The 18987-nt window shown below is 38.0% G+C and overlaps 1 protein-coding gene across 2 annotated transcripts in view; it reads left to right on the top strand.

Annotated features, from left to right (window-relative positions):
- Positions 1–54: 54 nt before the first annotated feature.
- LOC140188292 (myelin expression factor 2-like) overlaps positions 55–18987 on the top strand; it is a 29866-nt gene continuing 10933 nt past the window's right edge. Inside the window, exons 1-10 of one of the 2 annotated variants that reach the window (XM_072244396.1) lie at positions 55–235; positions 1463–1647; positions 6341–6393; positions 8242–8249; positions 9472–9565; positions 12149–12346; positions 15335–15488; positions 15752–15801; positions 16443–16503; positions 18118–18234. In XM_072244396.1, the coding sequence (XP_072100497.1) occupies positions 126–235; positions 1463–1647; positions 6341–6393; positions 8242–8249; positions 9472–9565; positions 12149–12346; positions 15335–15488; positions 15752–15801; positions 16443–16503; positions 18118–18234 (1030 nt within the window). In that variant the 5' untranslated portion in view covers positions 55–125. Of the gene's footprint in view, positions 236–1462; positions 1648–6340; positions 6394–8241; positions 8250–9471; positions 9566–12148; positions 12347–15334; positions 15489–15751; positions 15802–16442; positions 16504–18117; positions 18235–18987 lie in introns of those variants that run through there. The other variant, XM_072244395.1, reaches the window with a different exon arrangement.

Here is an 18987-nt window from a genome sequence, read left to right as displayed (position 1 = left end):
GGTGGGGGAAGGGAAGAGGAGGGGCGGGGCTTACAGCGCGGCAGTACCCAGAATCCTTCACGCGTCACTACGCGGCGGCCATTTGGACTTCAGCAGCGCGAGTTGGTCGTTTTGTTCCTGCGTCGATGGCGGAATTGGAGCCTACATCCCAAGAACCTGCGATCGCCAACATTGAGTTGGAAGAAAAGCAGGAGGAGAATACCCCAAGCGGTGGCGATGAAGATCAGAACCAGAGGTGCGTATTTGTGAGGAAAAAATTCGGTCTGAGAAGGCCGTGTGTCTATGGCAACGGTACAGGCTTTAACAAGGATGTAGGCCGCGGCCTTGGCGCCGAACAAAAGGGCGGCGCGGCGTTTACGATTTGGAGTCAACCCCGGTAATCCTTCAAACCGAGAGAAAAAGTCTGTTTCCTTCCTAAAGAGAATGGAATTGGAACTAATTATTAAAGTCGTGCCAACGTAATTTAGTTTTGTAGATTTCTTTTATGGTTCAATTTTTTTCGTATATTTTCATTTTCCACACTTATAATCGAGATACTTGAGGCTAATCTACACATGAAGCAATAAAACCTCGCTATTTATCTTCCTTTGGTGAAATAATTGTATTACAATTTTATTTTTTTTTGTCTTCCTGTCTGGTTCTCTTCATCGTTCCAATTTAAACCATGCCGGTACCGTTCCACCGCATGTTAATCCTCTCCTAGTCTTTGTGCGTTGAGGTTCGATTTTTTAATCGGTGCTATATTTTCTAAACCCGCTGGTACTGTAATCTCATTCCCAACCGCATGCTTCCCTTTAACCAGCTAAATGCCAGCACCGTACCTTTGCATTTCTCGACGGTGCCCCTAATTTCTCTTTGCATATCATCCCCGTTTATCTCTTTCTTGCTGAGACTTTCTCTTTCCCACTCATTACGTGCAGCATCCCACCCCAAGACTGGTACCATATCTCGCCTTGAGGGACTGACTATCTTTTCTATATCCTCCAAAAGAACTTAACTGCTTGCTTTATTTCTTGCCCGTTTCCCCTGAAACTCGCATATTTTTCGTCACGCTGTTCATTTTTGTCACTTAATTGAAACCGAAGTTGAATCCTGACGAAGGGTCTCGGCCTGAAACGTCGACTGCACCTCTTCCTAGAGATGCTGCCTGGCCTGCTGCGTTCACCAGCAACTTTTATGTGTGTTGCTTGAATTTCCAGCATCTGCAGAATTCCTGTTGTTTCCGATCATTTTTCTACTCACCCACCACCAACAAATCAGCTTTTCAGCCTAAAAGTGAATATTCTTTAAGGATATGCCATGATTTTTAATAAGTTATTGCTTTCTTTATAAAGATGTTTCAACTTTTCAGTATTAATGCAATGTGCCATGGGTAAATTTTGTTAAATCTTTGCAGAGGTATATGGGCGAAATGTATGAATGCAAAATAAATTATTATTGAAATTGATTTTTTTTTCTACAGTGAAACAAATGAAGCTCCAGTTAAGAGTGATAAAAATGATAAGCTAAAGGAAAAAAGCAGCAAGCGTGGAGGAAACCGTTTTGAGCCGTATTCAACAAACCGAAATGCAAGATTCCGGGTTTTTGTGAGCAATATCCCATTTGAAATGAAATGGCAGACACTTAAAGATTTAATGAGAGAGAAAGGTAAAGTCAGGTGTAATGTGTACTCATTGGAAATTAAAATTAGTTTTTGTTGTTTCATTGATCAGTATTACATGTACTAACTAAATTCGCTCTTTTTTTAAACTTCAATCCTTGATGCTGAGTATGGATCATCTTGAAGAATATCTCTTGTACAGAGGAAATGTTTGTTGAACTTTAACTAAATGTCTCTTTACAGCATTTCTGAGTGATACTAGTGAATCAAAATTTAGCAGAATATTGATGATAAATAATTTGGCATCAAGGGCAGGTGACTTCATCCTTTTAAGTCTCTTTTACCATTCCACAAAATCATCACAGATCATATTGTAAATTCATTTTATGAGGTGGGAGAAACGCAATTTTTGTAGCTTTTTTTGTCTTATTATTGAAAGTTTAGGTGTGTGGACATGTGAACTGTCCAAACATAACTTTTTTTTTCTACCATGGACCGACATTGGTAGGCCAAATGTAGGATGTGTTCTCTTTTTTCCTTCCTGCGTGTACCTGTCAGTTTCGTTTGGGGGGGGCAAGGTTATTCAGGTGGAAAACAAATGTTACTTTATTTAATCTTCCCTTGCCCATGCCAGTTCATTTTGTTGCCGATAAGTAATTTGTATTTGATAAACAATTTGTGCCAGTCGATTAAATTACATGCATATTTTGCACTTGTCTTCTGCCAACTAGGAGGAAATCAATCATGAGACTGGTCGATAGTATTTAGATATGAGTGATTGTGAAATTGGTAAATGAAAATTGGCACCATAATATTTAGGACTAAATTATCTGATGTTTCCTTCATCAGTGACTTTCTAGGTATTCTCCAACGCTTCTAACTAGCCGATTTACTTAGAATGTGTGCAAACTATTTCTGTTCTTCTGTGTGAATATAACTTTAATTTGAGAGAATTAGTTGAGATTGTGAGGAACCATGGGTATGAACCCTCATCCCACTTGCAATACTTTGGTGGAAATATTCAAACCTGGACAATACTCAAATTGATGTTCTTCTGATTGCTGTTTTTCTATTGTACAAATATTGGAAATGTAACAATATGGATAAAGTTGAAATTAGCATGTCAATCTTTGTGAGGAGGATGGACTTAAACATTTTAGAGGTGTTCCTGTTTTTTCAAAACCCCTTTTTTCTGTTTTAAAATATCAGCTAATTGTAGTAAAGGTGGCACCCCTGAAATAATAGCTTGACCTTTCTTAACTACAGGTGCCAGATTTCCTGTGTTAAGAGGGGTTGATGTCTTCGTTGCATTCAATAACCACTAATGTTCAGTAGTATAGTATTTTAAAATAGATGGCTCTGATCTTGATATTGCTGTTCATTGAAAGAGACATGACGATATAAGGCTATGAATAGATATCAGTTAAGTCAGCACTAAATGTAACTTAGTACTAGAATTTGTTTTTTTTAACTACTTGTGTATATTGCAGCAAGTTTGCATTTAACAATTTTTCAAGCACTCCATAATTCTATTGGTTAGGAATGGCTTTTTAAAAGAGCATCCCCTGAGCTTTAGTTGGGTAATAGTGTAGTTGAGAGAGATTCCTAATTTAAAAAGTTATATTCTTTACAAATTACACAAGTCTTTGTACTTTCACAGGCATGTGCATTGTACTTTTTGGAATCTTTTTGCTTGTTTAACCAATAGAGGTTGGAGTACCTGTGCTGGATAGAACCACTTTAATTCTATGATAATTACATTGAATTGATGGCTGACAGGAAATTTGATCCTGAAAGTGCAAACTCTATACAAAGGCTGCATTACAAAATTGTTGAGAATACCTTGCTTTAAAGAAATCACACCCTGTATCTGTGAGAATCTTGCGTGTTGATTGTTTTATCCTATAAGATCGTATTTCTCAATCCCCATTAACAGCTAAACCAGATTTCCTGAATCAGTGGTTGCAATGTGCATATTACTGTGATTTTATTTATTGTTAAAAGTATCATTGCTTTAAGAATAATTTGTGGGTGCACTTAATTACATGATTGTTTTGCACATTTGGAGTTTTGTTAACTTGTAACTTTTCTGAAACAGTAGCAATGCTGAAGAAAATATTTTGTCATTTTGCAATTTAGTTGAAGGTCAGTGAGGAAATGCCATCATTTCGTAAGTTCACAAATTTGGTAAGGAGTTGGTGTTATATACAAAGTGATGCATTGAATGTTTGAAGATTGGTAACTTGAACAGCCTGACACAATGGATACTGTCTTAACATTTGGAACTTTGGAGTAAAGTTGAACACAGTTTTGAACATATGTCCTTAAGTTGAGGAAAGTGTTTTGACCATTGAAATACATATAGCTCATTAAAATGAGTTATCACTACAGCAAGAAGTCTTAACTAGATGAAAGTGTTGCTGCATCCATGGAAGAGACAGAAGTGCTACTTTGTCTCATTTACCACAACCACACTTCCTTCCTACTGCCCCATCAGTCCTATGAATATCTGATCATTTGCTTTAGAGTTGGACAGTGCAAGCTTACTAAATTGTGGGCAGAAGTTCCATTTACTTGATTATATGCTTTCTGCTGTTTGGAGTAAATATTTTGAACAAAATGTTTAACATTATCACCTCATTTTTGGTATATTAATGAAATTCTATAATTCTTCCAATAACCATCTGATTCACTTGACTCTGGAAAGCCATTCTTGACTTTTCCGTGAAATTGACATTCAATTGTGTGTTCAGCAACTGCGTGAAAAAGGATTATTGGTCATTCAGAACAGAAGTGCGAACAGTCCACCATGGTGCATGCTGCTGCTGAATAGGACTACTTGATGTTACCAGTATTTAGTAGTCTGACAGGAAAGAAGCATCAGCAGACTTTGTTTTACATGTGAAATCACAAAGTGTCAATTTTAGGTTTGTGTAGACTCCTGCCTTTCTTGATGTAGTGATGGCTTCAAGCGGTAAGACTCAAAAGTTGGTGGCCTAAAATTGGTGTAATACTGGGAATGTGCCCATTCAGTTTCACATGTCTTTGGTATTGTAGATTACTGATGATGTCTAAATGATTTAGATAGTAGAATGATGGGATTATTGTGGTACAGGTGTGTAGGGAACCAATCTCTGTATTCAGCCTAAATGTAGTCTTTGTACTGCACTAAGCCAAGTTAAGAACAGTTGAGACCCACTGCCTAGTGCAGGAGAGTTATTGGAGTACAGGCAATTCTTTTTAAAAGCAAGTTTGACTCTACACATTTTTGCATTTGGGAAATATTTAAATTTATTAATAGCATTACGATGCAGGGTGGATTTACAGTTTAATTCCCTGCTTCAACATGTTGCAGTGATTACAGTAATTGTAGATTTTTTTTCAAAAAGAAGGTAACATTGAAGGAAATCTCATGGAATTGATTGCTGCTTAGTCTCCAGTAAAATAACACCATTTATGTACTAAACTCATGAGAATAGATGATAGTTATTTGTTCTAGCTCCTACCCTTTTTTCCTCTTCATCCCTTTCCCAGTCCAAGTTAATTTTTATCCCGTTAATATTAACAAAACATAAACATGGGATGTATACTGAGTTCAGTGTAAGTGTTAATATCCCTGCAGTACTGTCCTAATTGCTGAGTGCATACATCTAGGAAACAGTATTCTCAGGTTTTATATGTATAAAGTAACCTATTGAAAATTGATCATCGCAAAATTAAAATTTTGTAAATCTTAAGAATTCTCATCTTGTATGAACAGAAAGACAGTACAAATTGATTGCAGCAATATTTGTTTTCTCTTACTGGTCCTTTGTTCTATTCAGGAGAGCTTGGCTTCCTTTATTTTTGTCAGAATAATAATGAATTAAAATTAAATTGTGAAGGTATATTTTGATATCCTATGAAGCTAAGAAATATACCATTCAAAGTCTGAGGGTTGGGGTAGAGGTAAAGGAAAGGACCTTGATGGCAGCAAACATCTTGAAACCTCAGCTTGCTATTAACAGGGACTGTCTGTGCTAAAAGTTGTCTTGACTGATGGCTTAGTGTTTTGTACGTGTAAATGGATACTAGTCATGTAGCAGCTGGGAACTCTTGAGATCAGATCTAATTAGGTTTTTTTAAAAAAAAGAACTTGGTCATACAACGGATTGATTCTATCACAGTTGATTAAAAGTCATGAAGGTGATAATGGAAGCAGACTCTGCTGCTATTGGTGGTTGCTGGTGGGGATGTCACAATATATAATGCAATCGTTTGTTTATTAATATTATAAATCTCAATTTGTTGAATGTTTATGGCTTTCATGTTTGATTTTTGATCATTTTGTTTGATATTTAATTGGTTGTGGATTAGGGAGAGAGGAAGATGTGTATTTTGCATATTATAACGTGACATCCTTATTGGCTGGGCACACTTGAGAAGAGTTCCAGTTTGGGAAGTATGTGTTTAGAACACTGGGCAGACGTAAAAGGGCTTGTTGTATGTAATATTGTTAGTAACTGGTAACAATGATATTAAGGGTTGTAGTTTAATATGACCATTCTAGATTGGGTTAGACTTGGGATCACTGCACACCTGTACATAGCATAGTAAGAAGGTTTAGGAATATGGAATGATATTCTGGGCTTTTAGAGGGCTCAGGTTACTACATAACGTTGTCAATGTTTTTGCTGAATTCCAATTGTTTTCTTGGCTTTTCTCCTTCCGTGTATGTTTCGTCTGGGATCTGGTTTGTAGTTGGTGAGGTTACTTACGTGGAACTCTTTATGGATGCGGATGGAAAGTCGAGGGTAAGTGATAAAGAATGAGTTCTTCTGTGGTTTCATTGCAAATGTAAAATGCACAGGATATGGAATACTGGAAGTGGGCTTTGTTAGACTTTGAATTTTGAAGCTTAGAAATGTGGATGTGGCTAGGTGGGGGTGGGGGGAGAGAAGAGGATGTGAATGTAAAGCTATTGACTATAGCAGGCATATTTGGTGCTATTTTGTCAAAGTTGAACTAATTAGTGCATTTTAATATTTTGGTTGTCTTTGATAGTCTCCATGTTTTTCAAAAGTACTTGAAAATGTGGTACAGTATGTTAAGTAGTTAGAAAGGTTTATGCAATGGATTTATTATTTTCCCCTCACCAACATTACATTTGCTCCTATGCCTTCTGAACGCAGTGATAAGTAGACAATCATTTTGCTACAGCTGGCACCAGTTTGGTGCCTGCCAAAATTGTATATGTGTACGCCTTGACAGTAAGTCATTTGATTGGAAAGCCTCGTAGTGAAGTCTGAAACATCCATTGTATCATATCTGCACTTTTCAACTGGAATTGTTGTAGTTGTCAGAGGTGATTGATTTTTTTCCCCCCCTAACTTTTTTGACATTGTCCCCTCTAGTTAGTTCAACACTGATCAGAATCTGGACCTTTATGCTTGTATGGCTAAGCATTGTGCTATATTTGCCTTTTGCCCACCACAAAATGTGGTTTATGAACCTTAAGGGTTTATAAGATGACCCCTGTGCATTATGTAAAGTGAATGGATTATCCATAATGTTGTTTGCCCCCTGAATCATTGTAGCCTTGATTTGGCACTTTGTATTTAGTGTGGGAAGATTGAAGGATGTTCACTTTGTCAAATAATGTCAAAAAGAAACATTACCAAATATATCTGCTATACAGCTTAAACAAGCAACTGTTGAGGGATGTCAGGTATTTTTGTCTTTCCTGATGTTATGCTAACCAGGGCTGTAATCGTCAAAACGGGGAATATTTTGGTTCTGATCCTTAATGGTGTTAAGCATAGAGTGGGATGTTGAATAAGTTGTCAATGGAAATGTGAAAGTGGATGGATTTTAGACACATGGTGGAAGTGATAGTTTGATGTAAGGTTTATGAAAATCATGTTTATTTGGTTAATGCTGTAGAGCTGCCACTATCCACAATATGAAGTCCAGCTCGGAATAATTTTAAAAGTATCTTACTTTGAGAGTTAAATCAGGAATTTTTCTGTATAGTCCCCATTTTGAAATAACTGGGTTTAGATGGGAAAATGATGATATTTCAATCAGAACTTTTAATATATACACCAGTATGTTTTGCTCTGAATTTACCCATGGGTCCTAATAAGTTGAAGGCTGGAAATGTCTAAAAGAGCCTGGCAAAATACCATGAGTTATTTTTGGAGAGATCATTTAGTGTCTCACTTTCTGAGCTGTGTGCAAATTTATTAACATACAACCTGCTCCCAGGTCTCTTAAATCAGCCATTGGGTGCTCTAAAGAGTGGCCTGTGGCAGTTGTTTTACAAAATTTGCTTCCGGCTCTGAGTGGTGATGTCCAGCTTGTGCTTGGTATGTCCCACCTGTTATGCCCATCGTTGGGTATTTGGTGGGATTGTATTGGTTCTCTGGAACCTCTGTTCCTTGTGCATTGTTACTAGCTCATGATCTTCCTTTTGCATTACATGATGCAAGAACAAATTTTAGAGGGTACACAGCAGAGGATCAATATTTAGTCAAATGGTGATGAAGTTACTCCCCCTGTATTGTCAATATAGGTTATTTCAATTTTTGTATGGATCTCAATATTCTTTATTTAATTTTTACATTTTTTCCTTCTTTACATGCTATCAACTGTGACCAAAGGGATGTGGGTAAGTTTCCCTTCAGTCTTAGTTCTCTTTCCTAATATGAGATATTTAAACTAAGTTTGATCCATACATATGTTGTGTAAGAATGGTGCTGGGAGATGGAATGGGTATTAATCGTTGCCATGTTTCTGTGGTGAGACAAGAGTGTTCCTGTGGTTTCTGTGTTTACTGGCTAAATTGCATGTTTGTAGATTTTGAATATAGATGTGTGAGTTAGGTTGTGAAACTCCCTGCGTATTATCCATTACTAGATGTGAATAGGGATTTGAAGTGTATGAAAGGAACAGGTGCATGGAAATGTAAGCTTAAGTTAAGCCCTAACTGGGTTGGTGGATGAATTTTGAGAAGTACAAAACTGATTGGGAAGGTGGCAAAGAGATTCGAGATGATGGAATCTGGACAAAGTAAACAGTTGAAAGAACTGTGGGTCAAACAGCATGCTGTATACTAGAAAGCAAGTATATTGAATTGAGGCAGGGAATGAGAAAAGAGCCTGGTAGGTGGATACATGTTTGGGGGGGGAGGTGGAATCGTTAAAAGAGACTGGTGACAGGTCGGGCTGGATTGGGGGGGTATTCAGGCCATGTGTGGGTGAGGTGAGTGAACCAAGGCTATACTAGTGTTAAACCACAGGTAGATAAGAATGTGGGTCTTGGGCAGACGCAAGTAACGATGTGGGTGAGGTAATGGGTCTTTGTGGGGGGGGGGGGGTTTGAACAAAAGGAAGGAGAATCTGGGGTTCCCACATCATCCTTCTGAACTCCCAGGTACAGAGCCAGAGCTATCAAATGCTCTTCGAATGTTAACTTGTACCCTTGTGTTCTTTACCACTGCCATCAGTCCACCCAGGTTCCCATTTCTTGTTCACTTTTTCTCTTTCCACCTATCCCTGCCCTGTGTTAAACTGTGATCTTTCTCCCTTGATCTGGTTCCCATTGTCATCTACTGACCCCCATCTCGCCTTTCTTCATTTCTATACTGACTGTCATCCCTCAACAGCCTCAATTCCTAAATCTGGGTACAGTCTGAAATGCAGACCATCCCTTTGCCTCAGCAGATGCTGCTTGACATACTGAGTTTTTCCAATTGTTTTATAACTTTTTGGACAGGCTGCTGCATAGTAATTAACATATTTACAAGCAGTGATGGAAAGGTTAACTAGATGTATAGTTCCAAGCCAAAGTATTGTCTGGAAGGATTTGTGTAATGTGCACTTCTTTTTCAGTGTTGTGGAGTTCAAAAGTGAAGAAAACATGAAGAAGGCTGTCGAGGTAATGGACAAGCAGAGTTTTAGTGGAAGACCTCTTAAAGTGAAAGAGGTAAGTGATTTAATTTTGAAGCAGATTTAAATGGAGATGGGCTGTATCATTATTGGGACAATTGACCTTGGGAAAAGATGGGTCTAAAAGACTGATATTACAATTGCATCATTGCTGCTCCCACATTAGTTATGAAGTGTATTTTAATTTATTGTCTCATTTTGTTCCGTTCTACCTACAATGAACCATTCTATGGTACTTTTAACACACAACTTAGCCTGTGAGTAAACCTCTTGTGCTGTCAAAATAGGGCCCCAGAAATACCTATTTATTTGGCTGCATTATTAAGATTCAAGATTGTTTAATGTCCATTCCAGTATACAGGGGTAAAGGAGACCTGATGCAGCTCAATAAAGTACCATAAGATAAAGAATACAATGAATATAGATACATAAATGCTTTATATAAACAGATTCATTGTATGTGCAGTTGCAAGAAAAAGTTTGTGAACCCTTTGCAATTACCTAGTTTTCTGCATTAATTATTAAATGTAGTCTGATCTTAATCTAGGTCACAAAAATAGACACACAATCTGCCTAAACTAATAACGCACAATTGTTTTTTTCAAGTCTTTATTGAACACATTGCTTACTCATTCACAGTCCAGATTGGAAAAAGTATGTGCACCCTTGTATTTAATAACTGGTAGAAACTCCTTTAGCAACAATAACCACACTAAATGTTCCTTGCTGCTGCTGATCAGACTTGTACAATGGTGAGGAGGAATTTTAGACTGACTCCATTCAAATAGTTTCAGTTAGGGTCTGGATTCTGACTTGGGCCATTCCAAAACACAATTATTTTTCTTTTTAAACTATTGTGTTGATTTACTCTTGTGTTTCAGATTATTGTCTTGTTGCATCGTCCAACTTCTATTAAGCTTCAGATGACAGACTGCTACACCGATAGTCTCCTGTAAAATGTCTTGATACAATTTTGAATTCACTGTTCCCTCAACGATTGCAAGCTGTCTGAAGCAGCAAAGCAGCCCCAAATCATGATGTTCCTTCCACCTCGCTTCACAATTGGGATAAGGTTTTGGTGTTGGTGTGCAGTGCCCTTCTTCCTCCAAACATAGTGGTGTGCATTTCTGCCAAAGTTCAACTTCTGTCTCATCTGTCCACAGAACGTTGTCCCAGAAACATCGTGGAGCATCCAGGTGGTCTTTTGCAAACTTGAGACGTGCAGCAAAAATGTTTATTTTTTTGGAGAACACTGGTTTCCTCCGTGGTGTCCTTCCATGAACATCATTCAGTGTTTTTCCTATAGTGGACACATGAACAGAGTTCGGCAAGTTCTAGAGATTTCTGCAGGTCTTTTGCTGTTATCCCTGGGTTCTTTTTCGCCTCCTTTAACATTGCATGTTGTGCTCTTGGTGTGATCTTTGCAGGATGCCTGCTCCTAGGGAGAATAGCAACAGTATTGAATTTCTTCTGTTTGAAGACATTTTCTCTTACTGTGGACTGTATATTCAGGTCTTTAGACATGCTTTTGTAGCCTTTACCAGCTTCATGCATCTCTACAATTCTTCTAAGGTCCTCTGAAAGTGGTTTTGATTGAGGCATGGTGCACATAAACAGATCTTTCTTGAGAAGAGCAGGCTCTGTCAGTAACCTAATTTTGTGTAACCTGTCTTTTTTTAATAGGACAGGACACCTCCAATCTCATCTCATGGATGGAGTACCTGACTCCACATAGCTTTTGTAGAGGGCATTACCCCAGAGGTTCACATTTTTTTTTGAACCTAGGCTGTGATAGTTTAAATGGTGAACTCAGCATTGATGAGAAGTAGTGCAATTGTTTGTATTATTAGTTCAGGCAGATTGTTTGTCTGTTTTTGCGATTAGACCACAATTTGAGTATTTAATGCAGAAAGCAGGGTAATTACAAAGAGTTCACGAGCTTTGTTGCAACTGTAAATAGAGTGACAGGTATGTTGCTTTATATCATGTATACTGGAGTGTCTGTCCATAAGGTGTGTCTGACAGGTATAAGTAGTGGTGGTGGGGGGTGTTGTTGGGTGGCTTAGTAGGTGGAGGAGCAAATCATAAACACAACAGATTCTGTAGAAATCGTCATGATATTGCTGGACTTTATTTTGTTCCTTTCTGTCCTTGATGGCTGGTGATGCGGTGAATGATTTTGACTACCTTTTGTAGAGCCTTCCTGTCTGTTGTAGTACAACTTCTGTAGTACTCAGTGATGCAGCATGTTATGATGCACTATTGCAAATTTGTAGAAGGATGTGAGTATTGGTGTATTAGGTCCAGCTCTCCAGCCTCAGAAACTAGAGGCATTGGTGAGCTTTCTTGATGGTGTAGGATGTGTTCTGGAGCCATGTGAAGTTTCTGCTGTTGTGCCGCCAACGTAGAGAGGACTGTGAGTGGTGAGAGTTCTCCTTTCTCTTGAGATTAAGAGGCTATTTGCCTGGCACCAGTTCACACATAACATAGTAATGTAAACCAAGGCCATCTTGGTCTTTTGTTTTAAAAAAGAAGCCATGATGTAAAGGGATGTTAACAGTTTCTTCTTTTAGATGAATGTTGACTATTTATTCAGTATTTTAACTTAACTTATACTTAGGATCTGGATGGCGAGCATGCAAGACGGATGATGCAGAAGTTTGGTGGCTTCGACAGGATGGGAATGGTTGGAGGGGGCATTGGAGGTGGTCCTGGAATGAATATCCCTCCAGCTCTCTTGAATAACCCTAATGTCCCCAGAGATGTTCTCAGTGCACTGCAAGCTGGCAGACTTGGAAGCACCATCTTTATTGTTAATGTGAGTTGAAAATTACTATCAAAATCTTCATCTGCTAAATTATGTTGCAGCAACAGCATTAATGAAATTATTTTTGGAAACATTTGGCATTCTCTTAAACATGTGCATAAGTTGTACTACAATTAGTTGTTTGATATACCAGAGTCACAAATGCAGAGATTGACCAGAAAAGAACCCTATTTTCACTTACAATTTTTAAATATGTAGTATGCTAAACATAGTTTGTTTTTAACACGCTAAACACTGCACTGTGGCTTTTTAAAAAAAAATGTTGCTTGTAGTTTGATTTTTTTTGTGTGAAGAGATATTGGGAGCTCTGGTTGCTTAACTATGTTTGTGACTTCATTTGCGATTAGAGATCACTTATGTCAGATTTAAGCGTATAAGATTATTTTAACTGAGCTAGTTTGGGAAAGGTTGTAATAATTTCCTTTGTGGCAGAGAATGCTAGAGACGGTACTGTCTTTGGTAGCATAATGAATCACTAACAGCAGCTTCAAATAGTTCAATGATCTTTGCATTATCAGTGAGGATGGGAGAGGTTCCAGAGGATTGGAGGGTTGCGGATGTTGTTCCCTTATTCAAGAAAGGGAGTAGGGATGGCCCAGGAAATTATAGGCCAGTGAGTCTTACTTCAGTGGTTGGTAAGTTGATGGAGAAGATCCTGAGAGGCAGGATTTATGAACATTTGGAGAGGTATAATATGATTAGGAATAGTCAGCATGGCTTTGTGAAAGGCAGGTCGTGCCTTATGAGCCTGATTGAATTTTTGAGGATGTGACTAAACACATTGATGAAGGTAGAGCCGTAGATGTAGTGTATATGGATTTTAGCAAGGCATTTGATAAAAGTACCCCACGCAAGGCTTATTGAGAGAGTAAGGAGGCATGGGATCCAAGGGGACATTGCTTTGTGGTTCTAGAACTGGCTTGCCCACAGAAGACAGAGAGTGGTTGTAGAAGGGTCATATTTTGCATAGAGGCCGGTGACCAGTGGTGTGCCTCAGGGATATGTTCTGGGATTCCTACTCTGTGATTTTTATAAATGACCTGGATAAGGAAGTGGCGGGATAGGAATGTAAATTGCTGGTGACACAAAGGTTAGGGGTGTTGTGGATAGTGTGGAGGGCTGTCAGCGGTTACAACGGGACATTGATAAGATGCAAGACTGGGCTGAGAAGTGGCAGATGGAGTTCAACCCAGGTGGTTCGTTTTGGTAGATCAAATATGATGGCAGAAAATAGTATTACTGGTAACTCTTGACAGTGTGGAGGATCAAAGGGATCTTGGGGTCCGAGTCCATAGGATGCTCAAAGCTGCTACACAGGTTGACTCTGTGGTTAAGAAGGCATACGGTGCAATGGTTTTCATCAATCGTGCAATTTAGCCGAGAGGTAATATTGCAGCTATATGGGACCCTGGGTCAGACCCCACTTGGAGTATTGTGCTGAGTTCTGGTCGCCTCACTTAAGGAAGGACATGGAAACCATAGAAAGGGTGTAGAGGAGATTTACAAGGATGTTGCCTGGATGCCTTATGAGAATAGGTTGAGTGAACTCGGCCTTTTCTCCTTGGAGCAATGGAGGATGAGAAGTGACCTGATAGAGGTGTGCAGGATAATGAGAGGCATTGATCGTGTGGATAGTCAGGGGCTTTTCCCCAGGGCTGAAATGGCTAGCATGAGAGGGCATAGTTTTCAGGTGCTTGAAGTAGGTAGAGAGGAGATGTCAGGGGTAAGTTTTTTTATGCAGAGAGTAGTGAGCACGTGGAATGGGCTGCCGGCGGCGGTGGTGGAGGTGGAAACGATAGGGTCTTTTAAGAGACTCCTGGATGGATACATGGAGCTTAGAAAAACAGGGTTATGGGTAAAGCCTAGGTAGTTCTAAGGTAGGGACATGTTCTGTACAGCTTTGTGGGCTGAAGGGCCTGTATTGTGCTGTATGTTTTCTATGTTATATTACCATATCTAACAATCTTGCAGTTGGTGTTTAATTTGAGGATTATTAAGAATTGATATAATCTGCTCTTCGTTAGTATAAAATGTGCACCATTGGAGATAATAGGAATTTGTGATTGGCAGCAGCATCTCCTCCACCATCTCCATTAGCACAAGTGAACCACAAGCCCTCTGCTCTACTCACTTCATAACTGTGAGGCTAAGCACAGCTCCAATGCCACATTTAAGTTTGCTGATGACTTCACTATCGTTGGTCGAATCAGTGGTGACAGATCAGCATATAGGAGGGACATTGAAAATCTGGCTCATTAGTGCCACATTGACTGGTTGCACATTGGCCTGATAGGGAAACACCAATGCCCTTGAATGGAAAAGCCTGCAAAAGGTAGTAGATATCCCCCAACCCATCACGGGTAATCCCATTGGCTATTGATAGTAGGAAAAATTATTTTGGCTAAATGCTATCCAAGATTCAAGTATTTTTATTCAGCCTAACCCCCAGAATTAGATTTACAAAGTTTTGGGGTAAACACTGCAACACTTTTAGTGTTGCATTCTAAGTAGATTATACTGAATACTGTTCAGTGAAAGCTATTATCTGCCAATAAATCTTTGCATTACTTTTACTCAAGGAAAAATTCTTGCTTTTGACAGTTTCGAAATTGCATCTAGTCATGATTGAAATGTGTGCATGGGTGCATTTTGAGATAACTTCTAATATATCCTAAAACTTTAAATGTTGATTTAAAATTAAATTGCACCACGTACTTCTGAGGTAAATTCATAAGATGAGTGTAATATTAAACCTGTGTACAGTAACAGTAGTTCAAAAATAAATTTAATTTAAGCAACACAGCTGACTATATTCTGAACAATTGGTAGTTGGTAGTATTCTTGATGATATTGGCCGCATGAAAATTGTAAATTACCCAATGGAGCATTCTTAATAGTTTGTCATTGGATAGGAAAAGCATATTATGTAGAATCCTTACCTTTTTTGAGGCATATGCTAATTTCGTGATTATCTTACAGCTTGATTTCAAAGTTGGGTGGAAGAAGTTGAAAGAAGTCTTTTCCATGGCAGGCAATGTAGTACGGGCTGATATTGTCGAAGACAAAGATGGGAAGAGCCGTGGAATGGGCACAGTAACCTTTGAACGTCCAATTGAATCAGTTCAAGCTCTTTGTATCCTTTATGAAACTATGTCTAGGTTGGTTAGATTTGCAGTAGGGATTTTCAACCCTGCTTGGCCATTTTGTTTCTTGATTTAAAATAACTTTACTGGGATCTTAGTTCATGAAGTCTTAAAATTTTAAACCAAAGAACAATTTATTGTTACATCTGAATCTTTTAAGTGATGCATATTTTGTAAATATTTGAGGTTGATGAAACCTGCATAGTCTCAAGACGTGTATATATACTGTTTAAGATTCCTTAATTGTTTTCAGCAATGTTCAATGGACAGCTTTTGTTCGACAGGCCAATGCACATCAAAATGGTTAGTTTGGATGATGGTGTGTGAAATCTGAATGATCAATTTTGCTTTCACAGTATTAATGTTGGACATGATTTTAAGGTTATCTTTGAAGGATTATTTTAAAAACTTAAAGTATTTTAAGTAGTGTAATTACAATTAAGGCTGTGAAATTTGGCTTCTTGCTCCTTATCCCACTCCTTTTCTAACAATGTATTGGATTGAATTTCTTTGAGAACTTGGTGTGGGGTCTTGGTAATCTGTTGACTGGCATGAAGCTTTGCTATTGGGTGTCTCCTGGGTATGTTTTTTCACTGTTATACCGCATAGAAAAGTCAACTGGCACAATTCATCTAAATCATGGGTTCTCAACCTTTTTTTATGCCATGGATCAATACCATTAAGCAGTGCTCCATGGACCCCCAGGTTGGTAATCCCTGATCTAAATTAAGAAACTGTCACTTCCTCAAAGACTTGGCTTACTAAGACCAATAGTTGCAATGGCTCTGAGTTGGCCAGCTTTGCATATGATTATTTGTAACCATATAGTCTTATGTGGAGTAATACGTACAGTACCTCTAAGTTAGAATTTTTCTGTATTTTAATTGTTTACAAGCCATCTGCTGTTACAGTCAACTCCAAAGTTTTAATGCTTTTTTTTACAGGATGACAAATCCATGCCCAAGAATAATTTCTATGCTGGAGATCGTGCTCCGCAACTTCCTAGTATGTATTGTTTTGTGACTAAACACTATAAACTTGCATTTCAATGGTCAAGCAAATGCTAACATAAAACGATATTAGTAGTATATACTGGAATTGTAGCTTTAAAAAAATTGCAATTTAGCAATGTTCCTTGCCTAAAGCTAAAAAAAAATCAACTACCCTATTTTTTAAAGTTTCTCCTTTCCATATTGTTGGCAATTGAATTTGGAAGTGACTTCCACGGACTAATATGCTTTTAAATCTTTGTTTAATCATCTGTAATTGGAACACTTCTATTACTGGAAGTTGAAAATGCAAATTTTCTGTCTAACCCCGTCTTTGATTTACTTAATGTCTATTGCCCCACAATCTGCTTGTACAAACAGATTTTTAAAAACTTCATTTTCAGTTAAAAACACAAAGTCATTATGCAATGATTTTTTTTGATGCTGTAATAGACAAAGTTCCTATTAGGTGCCTGTTGTGTAAGTAATCATAGTGATAATCTTGACTTTGCTATTCTGGTGTGATTGGAGACCAAATTTACTGATAGCTCTTGTCATGTTGCCAGGTTTAAAAAAAAATTCAAGAGGAATCTTCTTGGGTTTATTGTTCCGATGTCTTGTGTTGTAATACTGGAGATTAGTAGATACTGTAATAGTGCTTAATTAAAGTCTGAATTGAACTGTAGTCCTTGCAATGTTAATTCATTCAATGCAATAATTATGACTGAGGGGGATGTTAGTAGTGCTATAATACTGTAGCTTGTAATGTGAGGGTCTGGATGTGTTCAAAAATACTTCTTTGCAAATATTGGACATACGACCAATATCAAGGGATCTATGAAAAAAGATTTGAATTATTTAAAAGCTGCAGCCTCCCAAAGTGAAAATTTAGTAAATCAGAGCTTAAAATGAAGATCTCATTGTTGCGCTATGAATATTTTATCTTTTTTCACTACAATGGCCCTGTTGCACTTTGGTAATAAATAGCACTTTAAATTAGGGATAAGAAGGAAATTAACAAAATATAGTTCAATTTCCTAATATTTAAATTTGAACGTAAGGATAACTGAGTTTAACTTTTTTCTATTATATTACACTTGTGAAATTGGTTAAATGGAATGATTTAGAGAATGATATTAATTGTAATTACAAAAGCTCTTGTACAATTGCAAAATGCATTGAAAATTTAAAGTTCTTAAGTGCCAGTGTTCTCAAGTAATGCAATTAGTAAATTAATGAAAACCAGTTTAGCAAACTAGATGTATTAGGAGTTTAGATTATAACAAGGAATCTGTAAAAGATGTTACGCCAAATGAAGATGGATGCATTTATTAAATTTTCAGACAATTGCATATTTACTCTGCTTTTTCAGGCATAGTGTTGCAAAGATTAAGTTGAGGTTTTAAGTAATCCTTGTGAGCCATTGTAAACAATAGAATTTGCATGCTCATTAATATTGTGGAATGTTTCATGGTTATGCTATCACCCAAGTTATAGTTTTACATTGGTAATGCTTGAATCTGGTGGTAAACTTCCCATAGGTATCATTTCCTGAGTATTTTTTCAGTTTCTGGAAAATATGTTTGTAAACTTAATCTTTTCTTCTCTCTTTTCCCCCCTCCCCCAATAGAGGGACTTGGTGGGGTGGGTATGGGCCTGGGACCTGGTGGCCAGCCTCTTGATGCTAGAGATCTGAACACAGGAATGGGAAATGCTCGACCTAGGGATATGGGCCCTGGAATGGGAGGTAAGAACAGTAATTTTCAAAGCTTGTAGAGATAATTGAATATGGCTGCTTTCTTCCTAAAACATGCTGGCATTGATATTTTGAACCTTTTGGTAGATATGCTCTTTCTCTTCTCCCTCCTCTCTTCCCACCCCCCACCCCCCCCCCCCCGCAAGTTTAGTGCAGGCTGACCACCACAAACCCAGAATAATCAGGACCTGTACAGTGCAGGATCAGTGATATTTTTTTTCCAGAATCATTGGTGGTTGGTTTAGGATTAAATAAATAAACATCTCTAACCCACTTGATATCACCTCACCCCTGGATAATGAAGGACAAAAGAAATGACAAAAAAGCAAGTGAAATTTATTGAATTACAGTACAGGCAAAATACCCTGTGAGGTATCTGTATTTACTTACATCAGAAGATTGGTTACTGCCACTTCCAAAGTAAAGAGCTGGATTATACAACTAAGCAGAGGGACATGTCTGAAAGTGGGGTTATCGGGACTTGTCATATTTCATCTCCCCACAGGAAGCATTTACTTTCTTCAATGAAGACATGACTGGGGCTAGATAGCACAGATTTTAAAAATAATTACAGAATATCAAAGGAACGACTTAAAGACTGTGCGAGCTGCCCATTCTGCTAATAGCAATGGTTGGAGCGGTGACATGGAAAATTTGAAATTAGGCTGGCGAAAATTGTGTTTGTACCTGTGGTGAACTGGATTCAAAGTGGTTGACCTGTAGTTGCAAATCCACTTGTGAAGT

The sequence above is a fragment of the Mobula birostris genome, chromosome 26 (assembly GCF_030028105.1).
Source record: "Mobula birostris isolate sMobBir1 chromosome 26, sMobBir1.hap1, whole genome shotgun sequence".
NCBI lineage: Eukaryota > Metazoa > Chordata > Chondrichthyes > Myliobatiformes > Myliobatidae > Mobula > Mobula birostris.
This window is presented reverse-complemented; position numbering and strand designations above follow the sequence as displayed.